The following is a 17,765-nucleotide window of genomic DNA, read 5'->3' on the forward strand; positions in this document are numbered from 1 at the left end:
TAGACGTGGTGGGACTGTTAACAGCACGCTGTATACTTACCCCGGACTTGTGAGCTTCAGCCCGGGATGATTCCAGCGCGGCTCTCCTCTCTCTCAGCTGGGCCTGCCTCACCTCCAGGTCGCGAATCTGCTTCCCCACGGCCTCGAGCTCGAGCTGCACCGAATGCAGCTCAAACGTGTCCTCGCCTGCAATCAAAGGTAGACATTCATCCGCCATTAAAGCAAGTAACAGTGAGTACAGCAGTGGTAATGTGTGTGAATAGAGTATTAGCAATGTAAGCGCAGTTAGCAGCAACCACGCCGCTGATGCTAATGGGCTATAAGCTAATAGCGGACCCAGGGAGCTCAAAATAAAACTAGTGATAACGAGGCGCTCTGATTGTTTTTGTTGTAGAATACAATAGAGGATATATTCACACGTTATATAAACGGAAACGATGGTGTATAAAATTGATTTTTAAGATAAAAATAGTCTATAAAAAGAATATAGTGACGGAGCTCAAACGCAGTACGGGCGCCAACAACCTTTTCAACTAGTAAGCATCTGGACACATTCCTTATACTCTGTATACTCCTCAAAAGAGCATGAATTTTGAAGAGCACTTATTTTCATTCACTGTCCTGATTTAGTCCTGAACTATGTGACATTCACTATGTTGTCAGCAGTTTTGGACAATATTTGTCTCTGTCTGAACAGATATATCAGATTTCATCACATATGACTGTGTGAAACAGAAAATGAGTCAAAACCAAAGATATGTATATGTAGATTCCTCATTAGTGACTGTTTCTATGGGCCGCAATACATGTGCTATCCGCCATATAAGGGTCAAGTTGAAGTCATTCACCATAATATCCGATGGTCTACGAACCCTCGAGTACGGTGCACGAGAGAGCTCAAGGTGTTGTTGTGTAGACCTAACTAACACCATACAACAAGATGAGCGTGTTAGCCAACACAACATTAAAAGTCACCAGTGTTTAAAAACTTCTAATATTGAATTAATACATTTAAAAACACGACATACATTAAAATCAACACATTCTCACATTTGAAAGGTTATCTCGTTTCTTCTGAAATTTAAACCCGGTGGCTTTTACAACCATCGGCTGTGCAGGATTGTGGCATCTTCAAATATTCATTTATTATTATGGTGAATTACATCAAGTTGACCATTAAATATGTTGCCTACTTGCATGGTGCAGTCGAATGGGGCATCTATCTATACATATCTATGGTCAAAACACCTTATAAACTACCTAGCAACTAGTCTTAGCTTCAGATGTCATGCCAACGGACAGTTGGCTAAACGTCTGATGCATATGGGACACAAAAGAAACATTTCAAGAGTGTCGAAGTCATCATCGGATTGGTTGAATTATATAGGATTTCCAGGAGACATGTGTGTCGCATTCTTTAATGTTCCACTTGGAAACAAAAATGCTGTGGCGCCAAACCACTTCATGAAAGAAGAAGGCGCAGAGTTTACAACTGTGATGAACTGCGCTTTTCAGGATCAACTAAACGCGGATATTCAAAAGTATGTCAAATATTTAAATATTTACATGCAAGAGTTTTACACACCGGTCTGTTATTGTGGCGACATTTCCACGCCTCAAAACATTGCAATGAACGAAACGAACTGTGATTGGTTGTATGATATGTCGGTCAAATGGACTCATGGGCGGGCCTTGTCCAAAGAATGCTGCCATAGATTTCAGACCTTCAGCCGTCAGTCTGATGGTCTGGCTGTGCAAGACTACCTAGCAACCACCCAGATCACTCTAGCAACTGCTTGGACAAGCAATGAGAACTCTTTAGCAAGCTCATAGCAACACCCAACAAACCAAAACATTAAAATATGTTGGCATGTTTTTGTGACATATCAGTAAAGTAAGTTAAGTAAGTAAAATTTATTTATATAGCACTTTTCACAGATAAAAATCACAAAGTACTTCACAATAAAATGTAATACAATAACAATTTGAAAGCATCCTACAAAATACAAACAGCAAACACGACAAACAACCATAAAACCCCTCAACTAATCAAAAGCCTGCTTGAATAGTAGAGACTTCAGTTGTTTTTTAAAAGAATCAACTGAGTTTACACAATGCAGAAAAAGAGGCAAAGCATTCCACAGCCTAGGAGCAACTGCCTGGAATGACTGGTCCCCTCTAGTTTTAAAATGAGTATGGGGAACAACTAATAGCCTCTGATCTAATGACCTGAGACACCGGGTAGGAGTATGAAGCTGTATCAGGTCAGTGATGTAGGTAGGGACTTGGCCATGCAAGGCTCTAAAAGTAAGGACCAGGATTTTAAAATGAATTCTATACTGGACAGGTAACCAGTGAAGTGCTACTAAAGCCGGTGTGATGTGTTCTCTTTTCTTAATGCGAGTTAAAAGCCTTGCAGCAGAGTTCTGAACAGCCTGGAGACGATAAAGCTCCTTCTTACTCAAACAAGTAAAAAGACTGTTACAGTAGTCTAAATGAGAGGAGATGAATGCATGAATAAATATCTCCAACTCACCCTTAGTCACAAATGATCTTAATTTGGAAATGTTCCTCAGTTGAAAAAACAGTTTCTAACTAATTGTTTAGAGTGCAGCTCCAAGGACATAGCTAACTCGAAAACAACACCTAAGCTCCTGAGGCTTGGTTAGACAGACGAGCCCAAGTCACCAATATGTTGAATTATCTTTGGGATTTTACTTTCAGGGGCGATAATTAGTGTTTCTGTTTTGTCAGAATTCAGAAGCAAAACGTTCTCACATAACCACTGTTTGATAATAGTCAGACAGTTGATTAAGGAAGACAATTTAAAGAACTCAGTTTCCTTAAAGGAACAATACAGTTGGATATCATCCGCATACAGATGGTAAGATATTTCGCTAAACTGACTAATTATCTGACCAAGAGGAAATATGTACAAGAGGAACAAGATAGGTCCCAAGACAGAACCCTGAGGTACCCCACACGACAACTCTGCAGGTTTAGACATAATATGATTAACATAAACACTAAAACTTCTACCAGACAGGTAGGATGAAAACCATTTTAAAACTGATCCAGACATACCAACCAGGTCACGAAGTCTATTTATCATAATATTATGGTCAATAGTGTCAAAAGCCGATGGGAGGTCCAATAAAACTAGGACACAACTCTGTATAATGACATTGGTATGACACCGGTATTACAAGGAGAGGGTGACTTATAAGGACTTAACCCATGTCCCCATTTTTTCAAAAAGCGTATAAACCATACACAATGAGTTTTTTTTTTTTTTTTTTCGAGAAAGTAAAAATGCACAAAGTTTCCTGTGAGGGTTAGGTGTAGGGTTGGTGAAGGGCCATAGAATATACAATTTGTACAGTATGAAAACCATTAAGCCTATGGGATGAACACACTTTTCACAAAAACAATCATGTGTGCGTGTGTTAAAAAGCTATTTTAACCTGATTCCTTAAGTGTATACTCTGTGCCTCCATCAACAGATTAATCACTTAATACTTAATCAAATATTCATTTATTTGGTTTTTATTTAGTTAATAAATTATTTGTTTTATTTTCATACATTTATTTTATTTTATTTTGGTAATCATTTATATATTCAGTTTTATGTATTTATTTTTATTTAATTTTGGTAATTATATATTTATTAATTTGTATTTATTTAATCTTATTTTTTTATTTTATTTATTTGTTTGTTTAATCAGTTATTATTATTTTTTGTTATTTATTCATTTAATTGTTTTTGTATAAAAAATGTTTATTATTTGTATTTATTTTCTCATTTTTGCAATTTTGCAATTGCGTGCTAATTATTTATTTGTTTAACCATTTATTATTTTTTATATTCATTCTTTTAATTGTATGTTTATTCATTCATTCATTCATTGTTTATTTATTGCAATAATTTCACTTTATGATGCTAGTGGTGCAGAAAAACACTTCATCTTTAGTAACCTATTAAATAAAATGATTTGAAATGATTTGCTGTGTTCTAAATTGCACTAATAATAACTGATAAATGAAAGAGAGCTACAGTAATTCCTTTTTAAGTGGCATTATTTATTTATTTATTCATTTGTTCAACAGGAGGAGACCAAGGAGTTCTGAACGGCTTCTTCAGCGACTGGGCAACAGCCGACATCAACAAACACCTTCCCTTCATCTATAACATGAGCAGCATAGCCATCTACACGTACCTTCCTGCGTTGAAACAGTAAGTGTGACGCCTTGACTTCAGCCGTGGTTTGACACTCTGTCACTGACGCTGGTATGCGCTGGCCGTATGATTGGGCGGTAACAAGACACATACACGGATCAAATGAAGGCTGCTTATGCCGTAACATCGTGTTACAGGAGCTGAGGAAGAAGGGTGTGAGACAGGCTGAGAGTGTGAGGGTCACAAATCGCATATGCTTAAACCGTATTTAAATAGCATTGTGTATTGTCCATTGTCAGGACTATTAACCTGTAAAATCCTGAAATCCTACTTGACCTCAAAGCATTTTATTTTCAGCTCAGCATTGAAATGCATTGATATACGTTATGGATGCCTGCTATCTTTTAGGAATACATGCTGAAAATGTGTTTCTGTCCAAAGATATGGTGCAAATGCAAAGGTTGTGCACTTCCTGGGCCAGATGAAGCCGTGGAGCTACACATATAACCTCACGCAGAGGAGATTGAGAGGAGATGTGCAGGCCTCATCTCAGCACGGCTTCCTGCTGCAGTGGTGGGCTCTGTACAGCGCCGAGGTGCTGCCCGCTCTGATCCGAGAGTATGGAGACCAGCGCTTCAACTCCGGCTGTGAGGTCAGGCCTAACACACTGAACAAGAAAAACACTGTCTACATGGCCATGTCCTGACTGTCAGACTTAAATCATTTTTTGTTGTTGTTAACTGTATTAAGATACATTATTCACACTGCTGTTTTATATATTTATGTTTATATATCACACTTTTAATTGTAGTCTCTCTCATACAGTATTTTTTTTTATCACTGTGAGAATGTTGTTCAAAGAAGGATATTTTGTTAGGGATTTACTGAAAATAAATAATATTTTATTATTAATTTTTTTCCCAAAACACCATTTTGTTTGGGATTTAAGATGACAAAATTACAAACAAAAAATACTCACAATTTCTACAAAATCGTTGTCATAACTAGAAAATGTAAATTCATTTTATATAAAATCACAGAAATCACACTTTTAAATCTTGCATATCTAGGTTTCTTCAAGACTGCAAGATTCCTGGTTCTATTTTCCCACAAAAAATAAAAAATAAACTAAATAATAATTAATGAATACAAATCAAGCTCAATAAAAGGTTGGGTAGAAACTAGGAAAATAAAAATTCATGTTAAATATCAATTCTATAGACAGACTTTTAAACTTACAAAACTGAAAGATTCCTATTTTTAATGGTGTTCATTACTGTGATGATTTTAATAACTTGGACGGTTCTGTTGTTGGCAGGAGGAAGCTGTGGAGAGCGAGGAGCGTGTTCAGCCGCTCGTGTCCTCAGCGGAGCGCCGGCATCTCTGGGAACAGGGCCAGGCCGACTACATGGGAATAGACTCTTTTGACAACATTCAGAAAAAGCTTGATGTTTTCCTGAAATAGAAAGTCAAAAACACATACAAATTTGCGAGGGTATTCAGCTATGCAAGACTCATCACACTCTCCATCTTCCTCATTCAAACATTTATTACTAGTTGCCAGAACTTAACTTTTGAACCTCGTGAAAAATGTGAATTCTGAAGGGCATGGCTACTAAGGGAGTTTGGGGCCAGCTTTCTCTTTCACATACTCAGTGTCCATGTTTTAAAGACGCAGTCCCGTCATTTTTTGGACTTATACTGACACCTAGTGATCTGGATTCATAATCATACAGTAGGAAGAGTTTTCAGTCACCAATACCAATGTACAAACTCTTCAGTTTACAATGATCAATATATTTTACACACAGAAGTCCAGGAATGGGGTTCCTGAGAAACCCAGCTACTACTGATGGTATTGAGGTGACATGTTCAATGTACACAAAACAGCTTTTATTAGTCTACTGGTGTAACTGGAGTGAGTTTTATCACGTGTGTACATGATTTTAAACATAAGTCATTTTCATTTTATTAAGGGGACTGCTGAAAAAAAAATACAGTGTACCTTTAACTAGAGCACATCATGTTGCCAGTTCCAGCACTTTTAAATAAAATATTTTGACTTTTTTTATTGAAGAGAATAAAATTTGGGATATGTGACTATATTTTTAATTTCTCTTTTAATTCGCACTGATTCCCATAATCACAGTAAGTCGTTGATTGCCTTAATGTTTTACTTATTAAAGGCTCAATGCTCTTATGAATGTCAAATTTGGTTGATATTGTTTCATCACCATGTTCACATGTTGTTCTCTGGTTTACAGCGGTTGCTACTGTTTTCTCATTCTGCCATCTATTGTCACATGTCTTCATTTCCATATCTTTGTCTGTTTGTATTTTTGTATCTCTGTTTTATTTGATTCAGGTGTTGCAGGGTCTTTGTCCACACTGACTACAAAATAAAGCTTTCAAAATGATTATATGTGATATTTAATCTTTTTTTTTTTTTATGGTTGTATTAATGTAAGTTTGAGAGCCAGGCAAATTTACTGTAATAGACGATACATAAAATATTACATGAAATATACTTCAGCTGTCAGGAACATGTTCCACCAAAACCAGGTTTAAAGTCTTAACAACTATAAGCATGAGTGTGATTTGAGGATTATAAATATTTAGACAATATTTGTTGAGAGATGTGTGTCTGTGTGTATATATATATATATATATATATATATATATATATATATATATATGAAATATAATGAACACCGTGCGGTTCTTAGTGGAACTGCATCTTTGCGCGAATTATTTTAGTGTTTTTATTTTTTAATATTTTTCTTTTCATGTAGTTCTCTAGCGTCACCTAGCGGTTGGTAAAGTGGTTGCAGTTAATACAGTACAGTAAAAACATATAAATTAATAGGCTAGTTCATTTCCAGTGAGAAATATCAGAAGGAGCAAAATGTAATTATAATTATTAATATTTTTAATTATGAGCAGAAGAGTAATATTACATTTCAAATCACCCATTACAAAATTACCAAAATAAAAATGGTTTCTGCTCATGATTCTTTCTGACTAGATACATAATCAACATAAGTTCACAAAGCTGACACTTCAAAGTTTACAGGAATCAGAATTACTCAGACTGTTATGATAATAGCGATATATAAGCTCAAACATAAAAACAAAACGAAACAAAAAATATTAAAAACACATTTTTTAAATGTATTAAATTAATTGTTGATGTAGGATATGATTTTAAAAACATAGTGTAGCTAATGCCACAAGTCTACCAAAGCTTCAATTGAAATTTCATAATATAATCTGTAAAACTGAATTTTATGAAATATTTTCTAAGGCCATGTCATGTGTGTTTTTAGAGAAGGCTTATCTGATTGATTTATGGCACACTGAAAATAATGACTTTATGGTATGGTAAAATCTATTACATTAATTCATGTAATTTATACATTGTAAAATCAAGATTAAGTTGGAACTATAATATCTTAAGTAAAATGTACACTATTTATTCATGTAATAAGATAACTGAGAAGATCGAGTAAATTGTATCATATATTTACAATTAGCATTTCATGTTTTATAGTCACTCTGTAGGTTGAGGGGAGAGCTGTGCTCATTACGGGCTGTGACACTGGATTTGGACTTGCTTTGGCCAAGCACTTTCATGAGCTTGGCTTCACTGTGTTTGCAGGTTGTCTGTTTAAGGTAATGGTTCAACTATTCCTGAAATGTACTCCTCAGCTGAACTTCTGAAAGTTGCATTCACTTTTTTGATAATGCAGAATAAACTGAATTACTCCCATTAGGATTAATCAAGTGTACACTGTAAATGGTCTTGTGTGGCACAGTGTGCAGGGTATGTAATGTCATACCGGTTTGTTTTTGTGTGTGGATGAAGGATGGAGAAGGTGCAAAGAGCTGGAGAGCCTTCATTCAGAGAAGCTGAAGGTTGTGCAGCTGGACGTCTGCAGTGAGGAGCAGGTCTCTCAGGCTGTTGAGTTTGTGACTGCTAACCTGAAAGAGCCGGAGAAAGGTTTGTGTCTTCAGATCAGATCAGACTGTAGAAGTTCATAGACGATGAGCAGTTCAAAGGTCAATCAGGGGGACCAGACGACCAAAACGGGGATGTTTCGGAGAAGTGCTATTTGAGTTTAGAGTATTTATACACTCTTTAATTATTTATTAATATTCATAACAACATTTGAAAAAATGTACCATTTGAAAAGAAAATTTGTACCATTGTCAGATTGCATTTCCAAGACTTGTCCGCGTCTGGCGATAAATCGTCGCAGTGCATTAATAAAGGAATCAGTATCCAACGATTGTACAACTTCAATATGAATAGCACAAATGGCTAAGCATGTGAAGATAACTCCGTATCTCTTCACAATACTTCTCCTGCTCTTAACTTCAAAGGGTCCAAAACAGTCGACTCCGACAAACGTAAATGGAGGTTTATCTGGAGAAACTCTAGTCAAAGGTAGGTTTGCCATCTGTTGATGCCCTGGAGCTGCTTGCAAACACTTGCAAATCACACACTTGGACAATATCTTCCTTATGGCTATACTGGCACCAGGTATCCAGTACCTCTGATGCAACCTTGACAGCATGTAGTTTCGACCACCGTGACCCACCTCTTGATATATGTGTCGAACAATGATGTCTGAGATGTGAAAATCCTTAGCAAGTATAGCGGGATGTTTTGTCTCTTCGGGCATAACTGCCCTACTCAAACGTCCGCCAACTCTTAAAACTCCATCTTCAAGGATAGGATTTAGCTTATAAATGTGACTGTTCTTTTTCACATTTTCTCCCTTTTGCAAGCTTGAGAGTTCATCAGAGTATTTCTTTCTTTAGCAGTGACGAATTACCGCTAATTCAGCTCTCTTTAGTTCTACCACAGAAAGCTCACTTTTGTCACATTGTGCCTTGATTTTCTCCATTTCCTCCTTCAAATGTTGTCTTTGTTGGTTTTCATCCATGCAAGATTGTATTAAAGACATACTCAGTGCTTTCCTCTTTTGACTTAGATTGAACAGCAATTGCTTAAATCTGAGGATCCAAGCCACCGACCTCTTCAAATGGATCCACGAGGAGAAATACTGGATGAAGTACGTTGTGACATCCTTATTCTCTTCTATTTGTACAGCATTGACTGTGACACTTGCTTTTATCTCTGGATCATCTGGTGAACATTCCCCCTGGTCAATAGGATTAACTGGCCACTCCTGTTCAGGCAAAAGAAGAAACTTAGGTCCAAGCACCCAATTCTTGTTCTTCAGGAATGATTCCACTCTCAAACCTCTAGAAGCTATATCTGCTGAATTCATTGCAGTATTCACATACCGCCATTGTGATGATCGAGACACCTTAAGGATTTCCGAAACTCGGTTAGCAACAAAGGTACGGTACCTAGAGACTTCGTTTTTGATATATTTAAGTACAGAAGTACTGTCAGTCCAGAAGACAGAGTCTTGAAGGTCCATGCACAGTTCTAATCTCCACAATGAATCCATTCGACTTGCCAGTGTTGCAGCAATGAGTTCCATTCGAGGTATAGATACTAGCTTCAAAGGAGCTACTCTAGCTTTCCCCATTACAAAGGCGACATGTGCTTGTGAGTCAACATTATGCAAAAGCAGATATGAAACTACTCCATAACCATCTTCACTTGCGTCGGAAAAGTGGTGTAATTGTGCTGTGCCCACCTCGCTGAAATCCACTGGTTTAAAGCATCTATCGATTTTGAAGCTTTCCAATTCATGCAATCCATCCAACCACTTGATCCACTCCTGAGCATTTGAAGCAGGAATAATTTCATCCCAGCCTATTTTCTTCCTGCACAGATCTTGCAAGATCTTTTTTGCATATAAAATCACAGGAGACAGGATTCCTAAAGGATCATAGACAGAACTCATGGTAGCCAGGATCCCTCTTTTGGTCAGAGGTCTTTGCTGCAGCACAATCTTAAACTTGAAGGCATCAGATTGTATGCACCATTGAACTCCCAGGACTCTTTCCACTGGAAGTAAATCTTGTTCCAAGTCCAAATCCTTCAAATTTTTTGCTCTGAATTCCTCTGGGATTTTTGCCAGAACATTTCGATTATTACTCATCCATTTTGTCAATGAAAACCCTCCTTTCGCACAAATAGCAACAAGGTTGTGATAAAGAGAAACGGCCTCTTCCTCTGATTTTACTGACAACAGACAGTCATCCACATAAAAACAATGCAAGATTGCTTCGGTAACTTCCTTGCTGAAGTCTTTGTTGTCTTCGGCACACCTTCTGAGGGCAAAATTGGCACAACTGGGTGATGAAGTAGCTCCAAAGAGATGCACAACCATACGATGCTCAACCATATTTCTAGTAAGGTCACCATCAGGCCACCAAAGAAATCTCAGCATCTCAGCAAATCTCCTTCCTGAATCTGGATATCACTCCGATCAATGAACTTGTGAGATCCGGACCCTGTAACAGTTGGGTATTTAAAGATATACCTCGAAATGAAGCACCACAATCAAAGACGACCCGAAGATTTCCCTTTCATGGGTGATGGACACCGTGATGGGGTATGTACCATACCTTCCCGTCGCTACGTCTTAAGTCCTCCTTTGGCACTGTTTCTGCATAACCTTTAGAGATAAGGGCTTTCATGAAAACAGAACATTCAGAATAAAATGAAACATCCTTTTTCAACCTTTTCATTAGGTTCAGAGCACGCTGTTCAGCAATTGTCCTGTTGTCTGGCATACAAACGTTTTTCTTCCTCAAAGGTAAGCCAATAGTATAATGACCGTTTACAAGCTTTAATGAGTTTGTTACCATCTCAATGAATTTGTGATCTTCTCTTGAAAACCCAACTTGTTCGTTTTTGTTACACTCAGGAAAATCAACCTTGAATTGTTGCTGCCAAAGCTCTCCCAAATTTGAAATAGACATCCGGTTGACCGTAACGTCAGGACACTCAAAGCCAGACTGGTCACCACCATCTCCTCTTAGTGGACCATTTACTGTCCATCCCAACCTGGTTTTAATTGCATATGGTCCGTTGTTGACACTGCAGATCAATTGAATCGGCTCCATAACCCTTGGGGCATTGATTCCTATAAGCAATTCAACATCAGAGTCGATTTCAGGTAGAGACACACAATTCAGATCTGGCCATCCCAGCAGATCCTTTTGTTTTGGGATGTTTCCACTGTGGACGGGCATAGTATTTTGAGTATAAGCATCGGGCAACTCCCAAAAGTCATCTTTGTTCAAACCAGACACCTCTAATCCAGAAACAACATGGGTAGTTGTAACTTTCTCCTGCCCCATAGTACGCAAGACAATATTAGTCTTTTTACCTGAAAGACCAAGTCTATTCATCAACGCAGGTGTACAAAATACTGCGGAGCTACCTTGATCCAGAAAAGCGTAAGTAATCACAGTCGTATTGCCTTTTTTAGATTTCACTTGCACAGGAACTATGGAAAGTTTACATTCAACTTCACCAGCCCCAATAAATCCACTGGACTCAACAGATTCTGGAGCACTGCCCATTACAGTGTCTGTTTGTCTCCTGACAGGTTTTAAATCGGTCTCCTTGGCTCTTGGGTAAATGTGAAGTATACTAGGGTGTTTAAGATTACATACTTTGCATGAAAGGCGATCTCTACAATCTCTACTGATGTGCCCTGTGCACATACAGCCAAAACAAACGCTATTCTCTTTTAAGAATGCAATCTTCTCACTATGACTCCTCTTTTCCAATAGAGGGCACGACTCCAGAGCATGTCCACATCTGCAAAACAAACAATTCTTGTTGCTGGGTGAAACTATTTCTTTTTTGTTGGTTCCAATTTCTGATTTCCTTTCCATTGCTGTAACGGTAGTAGCAAAACTGCTTCTTTTAGATTTAAGATAAGACTGAGGCTTGCTTTTGTTCAACAATTTACTACCTGTAAATGCTGGACCATCCTGTATGTCTCCGAAAACTGGATCAGTCATTATCTTTACTTGTCTTTCGACGAAGTTAACAATGTCGCCAAAGGTAGCTCTTTGTTGGACAGCTTCTTGCAATTCACAGACTTCGGATCTCCATTTTTCCCTCAATTTGAATGGTAATTTCTTCACCACTGTCAACATATTCGTGGCTGTATCCAACTCGTGAAAATACTGAATATCTTCCATGGAGTTACAACAGCTTCTTAAGAACAGACTATAATCCTGTAAAGCTCTGACATCTTCACTTTTGATACTCGCCCATGAAAGAGCCTTTTCCATATAGGTAGATGCAATTATATACTGGTCACCAAAATGCTCTTGTAGTAAACCTTTGGCTCTTAAATACCCACGGTCGGCAGGCATATGCTGGCAACTTTTTATTATCTCCTTTGGATGACCCCTGGTATATTGTTCAAGAAAGTATAAGCGATCGCTAGGACTTTCAGTTTTACACACAACTTTCGAAGGATTTCATAAAGGCATGATATTGCAGAGGGTTTCCATCAAACACTTGAATTTCCCTTTTAGGCAAAGATGACAAACACTGCTGTTGAATCAGTAACGATGTTATTTCATTTTGTTTATCCAAAATATGGAGAACTTGATCAGTATTTCCTGGACCAGTATTCACAGAACCACTTGGATTTGTTTTACTTAATTTTGATATTTTCTGGGAATAAATTGTGTTAGAAACATTCCCCTTTGGCTTGGCACCTTCATTGCCACCACCCATAGAAGAAACAATTTGTTGTGTCTCAGCTCTAGGAGTAAATGAATTTGCATCAGCATTGAGTGTCTGTGTTGCCTGTTGTCCTTTATCAAAGTAGGAATTCATTCCATCAGAATGATGAGTCATTGCGCTTTTACCATGATGCACACTAGAACCTTTAAGCACTTTCACTTTTGCCATAGTTGCAGCAATCTCCATTCGCAATTCAAAATCCTCTTTCTGTTTCCTTAAGTTCTGTTCCTTTTCCTCAATTGAGTGTTTTTCCTTCATTAAATTTTGACGTACCAACAAAGCTGCGATATCAGCCTGTGCCTTAATGCGAGCTGAAGTTGTTGTTGATGTGGTTGAACGTCTTGTGGCAGCGCTACGTTGACTTGATCCTTTACTTCCAACGTTAGAAATACTGTCACTTGGGTTTATGTCATCTTGATTCTGCATGGAAATTTGATGCACTTTCTGGGTTTTTGGATCATTCGAAGTGCATTCCGTTGTTTTCAACTGTTGATCCTGGTTGTCATCACTTGACTTCTCAATTCCATTTATCCATTTATTGGTCTCTTTTATAAATTCATCACTGTGTTTATAGATGTTTGAAAACCACTCATTTTGTTTGATTTGCTCGTCAATTGGCAATAATGGGATCACTGTATCATGAAGCTTGACTGTCTCTTTAAAAGTTTGCTCCAAAGTTTCAAGTTCAGACTGTATGGCTGAAACGTTCTCATTTTTCAGCATGAGTTCTTTGATGGCTGGTATAAAACTTTTAATCACATTTACATTTCTTTTTCGTTCTTTTTGAAGTTGCTCAAGTTTATAAGTCAAAGCCTTTAGTTTGCTGTGAGGTGAACTTTTCTTTTACATTTGTCCTGTTCAAGTTCAACATCTGCACCAGTTTCAATTTCACTCATGACTGAATCATGCACACAGCGCGTCTAAATACGACGCGCTTAGACACTTCCCAAAACAAGCGAACACAACACAAAACAACGCATAGCAATGGATGCCTCAATTCCAATAGATTCGCAAAGCCCAGCAGTCTAACCAACGATTCATCAAACCAACGATTCATCAAACCAACGATTCATCTAACGTTAACCAACGATTCATCAAACCAACGATTCATCAAACCAACGATTCATCAAACCAACGATTCATCTAACCAACGATTCATCTAACACAACAACCGCGCTGCATAAATCGTAAACGAACTGCAAACTGCCAAACCATTTCGAATCATCCGCAAACACAAGCAAATTCGTAAGAACCCAATGTCCTACCAGTTCAACTGCAGCAAACATATCCGAATTTATCGGTCCTGTTGCTTTGAACGTCCAATTGTGTGATGATTGTTAGCAGCAAACATATCCAAAGACGTCGGTCCTGTTGCTTTGAAAGTCCAATGTGCTAATCTCCTTTAGTCAGCGCTGCGCAGCCTGCATTTCCTTTCCTTCCAGTCAAAGCGTGAGTGAGGGCCTGTTCCTTGAATCCAACGTAGACGCTTTCACATTCTCAAACAAATAATTTTGTTGACTAACTTGTAGCTGCACATATAAACAATCCAAAGACCGCTAAGGAGTTGAGTGGAGGAATGACATTTGTGACACGTTTCTTTGAAAGCTTAAACGTTGTTTTATTTTGTACAGGTTTGTACGGTCAACAAAATATGTGCTCCAGCACTCACCCCATTCTTCCATGTGAACGCACACACACAACAGGTGTTTTAACCCACTTAATTAATGACACTCCCATTATCAGTTGGTCACATGACTTTCCAATTACATGGCTCCTACATTCAGAGTAGAGATCTGCACTATCGCTGGACCCAATGCAGCAGTGTGGTGCGAGCACTTTTGACCCCTAAAGCCTGGTTCGTTTGACTAGTGTGATCACTCCGTGCCGCAGTTTGTTAAGCTTGCCCAGGATCGGTTGGAAGAGGTGGGCTGAAGCACAGTTCAGTTAGGCTCGGTCGTGGTACGCATATAGTGTCAGAGCGCCGAACTTCTGATACCTGCAGCATGATTTGCATGTACATTTCTGAGAGGCAAAAGTGATAGATCTGTAAAGCAATATACTGTGAGAGGGCTGTGTGTTACCGCTTCCCAAAAGACTCAAAACAATAAACCACAAAGTTAACTAACCGATGCACTTCACTGTGCTGATCGAGAGTGTTTCTCTGATGCAATTGTGAGCACTGCGCTGCTGTAGTCTTCAGCCCACTCCAAATGCTCTCATTGGTTGTGACGTGTGATGACACCCATCCCAATGCACTTTCATAATAATAAAAAACTGTGTTAACGTGTGATAAAATAATTGTCATCGTTAATCAGTTAATGCGTTAATCAGTTAATTATATATATATATATATATATATAGAGAGAGAGAGAGAGAGAGAGAGAGAGAGAGAGTCCTTGCACCGCGGTATTTCTATATATTAAAATAGAAAACAAAAATTTCAATTTTAAATAATATTTGACTTTTTTTGGCTTTTGGTCACAGGTCGTGTGGTGAACATCGCCAGCATGTACGGCAGAATAAGAAACACTCTCCGATCCCCTTATTGTATATCCAAATATGGAGTGGAGGCTTTTTCTGACTGTCTCAGGTATGAAATGAAGGTTTGGGTTCCGTTGTTGTGCCCGGAAACTTTATTGTGGCCACAGGCATCCTGACACGTGACATAGTCACGACAACGGCAGAGAAACTCTGGAAGGAGGCGCCCCCTGGTGTCCAGGAGGACTATGGGAAAGCTCACTTTGAGCAGTACATGGCTCTAGTGCTCTTACTGCAACAGCAGCCAGTTTTAGATGACATCACGGATGCCATGATGTCCAAACGGCCGTACACACAGTACAACCCCATGGAGCCGCACTGGTGGATCCACAAGCAAATAATGACCCACCTTCCTGCGGCCATCTCAGACAGACTCTACTTCTAATGAGATGCCATATTGAAATTAGTATACAATCTTTTAAATTAAAAGTAAAAAAAAAAAAAAAAAAGATTTGGAAAAATGAACATTATTTTGTCCAAAAAAATTCCCTTAAATGTATAGTTTACCCAAACATTAATTAGCTGTTAATTTCCTCACCCACAGGCCATTCAAGACTTTTTTTATTTTATTTTTATTTAGTAGAACAGTAAAGAACCTTTAGCTGAAACCATGCTCCTTGGTAATTCATAAAATGCTAATCAGCAGCTGCTGTTACTTTAAGAGTCAAAAAAAGCATATACAAGCAAGACAAATTAATACACATGGTTCCTGACAATATATTGAGGTCTTATGAAGCAAAATGATTGGTCTGTGAAATCAAATTAACATTATTATTAGTATTATCTGTAATCAAGAGCCTCAGGCAAACAATCTGGAGACATGTCTGGTTTGCGAGCAAATCATTCTTTGGAACTGGTTGTTTTTAGTGAACCTGATGAACCAATTCATCTGACTGAACTGTCTGAAACAGTTCGCAGCTCGAGCAGCACAGATCTACAAGTGACACTCACTCAAAATACTGGCATATATGTTCCTATGATGCAGATTTTAGCAGCTCATTCAGCGCTCCAGGAAACAGTTTGACTGATGAGCCGCTGATTTGCACATGTATAAACCGAGCACTTGAATGAAGGGGCCAAATGAAAGTTTTTATGATTTCTCATTGTTTATGTAAAAAGGTGAGTTGATGAAGTCTTGAGTTTATTCACTTTATTTGCTTTAGACATGTAAAACATCCACATTTCACATTAATAGATGCTTTAATAATACAATTGCATATTAGGTTCATCATTGCGTGATTACATAAACTAGTGAATTGAACCAGTCCACTGAACAACCAGTCCAAAACCACCAGTTTGCTGAAAAGAATCAGATATTCCCGTTTGCCTGAGGCTCTGAGTTACAGGTAATAATGTTTTAAATAACGTTCTGTTTCTTGCATATACTGATTGTTTCGCTTCATAAGACCTCAATACATCGTCAGGAGCCAAAGCTGTTAAATTTGTGTAGCTTGATTTGCTTTCTGTTAATGTCAAAAGTGCTGGTAGCTGTTAACTTGCATTATATTAATCACCAAGGACCATGGTTTCAGCTAAAGTCTTTTAAAAATCTTGGTTGGCCTAAGAGCGAGTAAATTAACAGCAAATTCATTCATTTTGGGGGGAACTACCTTTGTTTAAATGTATGCACTTTGATTCACTTTATCATATTTTAGGCTCATTAATGGTTAGGCATTTTGGAAATATGAACACTTTTCAGTATTTTGATTTGGTCATGCAGATATTTCCATAGAGCGATCACGATTCCCCAGAGGCCTGAAGCCAGAAGTGGTGAAAAGCAGCATTATATGGCACGTCCCGTCTGGCTGCTGATGTGGCAGATGTCGTAGTGGGGCTCTTTTCTTTGAAAGGATGAAACCACAGATGAACAAAAGACGCCTGCGGTTCTGTCACTGCTTTCTTAGGAGAAACAAAAAGAGTGAGGGTCTGAAAGCATTATTAGGTCAACATATATTCCTTATGAACATTCCTTTTATGAATGTCTCTTCCAAGAATCTGAATTATTATATTGAGGTATTATGGGATCATTCACCATCCACTTCAACATAAGATTTGTGCTGAAACATTCTGAATGTTGAAATTAAAAATTAATACATACGCAGCAACCCAATTTGCCAACTTCTGTGCAGTAAAATGATGTCCTTTGCTTTATTGTATGTAGTAAGTAGACTGGCTGTGTTTTAAATAGCATACTATTCTTACTGTTGCTGCAGTATGTTGTATGTACTAGCATTCAAACGTTTGGGGTTGGTATGATTTTTTTTTGTTTTTGTAAGGGGCCTCTAATGCTCTCCAGGGCTGCATTTATTATCATTTTTTAAATGATTGAAAACTTATTAGAGAATTATC

General features: G+C 38.0%; 1 protein-coding gene and 1 pseudogene across 1 annotated transcript in view; both read left to right on the top strand.

Moving 5' to 3' along the window:
* Positions 1-6,125, top strand: part of LOC132123893 (glycogenin-1-like) — a 99,532-nt gene extending 93,407 nt beyond the window's left edge. The window contains exons 5-7 of the mRNA XM_059534588.1: positions 4,108-4,234; positions 4,619-4,829; positions 5,496-6,125. Of these exons, the coding sequence (XP_059390571.1) occupies positions 4,108-4,234; positions 4,619-4,829; positions 5,496-5,642 (485 nt within the window). The 3' untranslated portion in view covers positions 5,643-6,125. The remainder of the gene's footprint in view (positions 1-4,107; positions 4,235-4,618; positions 4,830-5,495) is intronic.
* On the top strand, positions 5,999-15,801 carry LOC132123894 (D-beta-hydroxybutyrate dehydrogenase, mitochondrial-like; annotated as a pseudogene).
* Positions 15,802-17,765: the final 1,964 nt, after the last annotated feature.

Source organism: Carassius carassius, chromosome 42 (genome assembly GCF_963082965.1).
Source record: "Carassius carassius chromosome 42, fCarCar2.1, whole genome shotgun sequence".
NCBI lineage: Eukaryota > Metazoa > Chordata > Actinopteri > Cypriniformes > Cyprinidae > Carassius > Carassius carassius.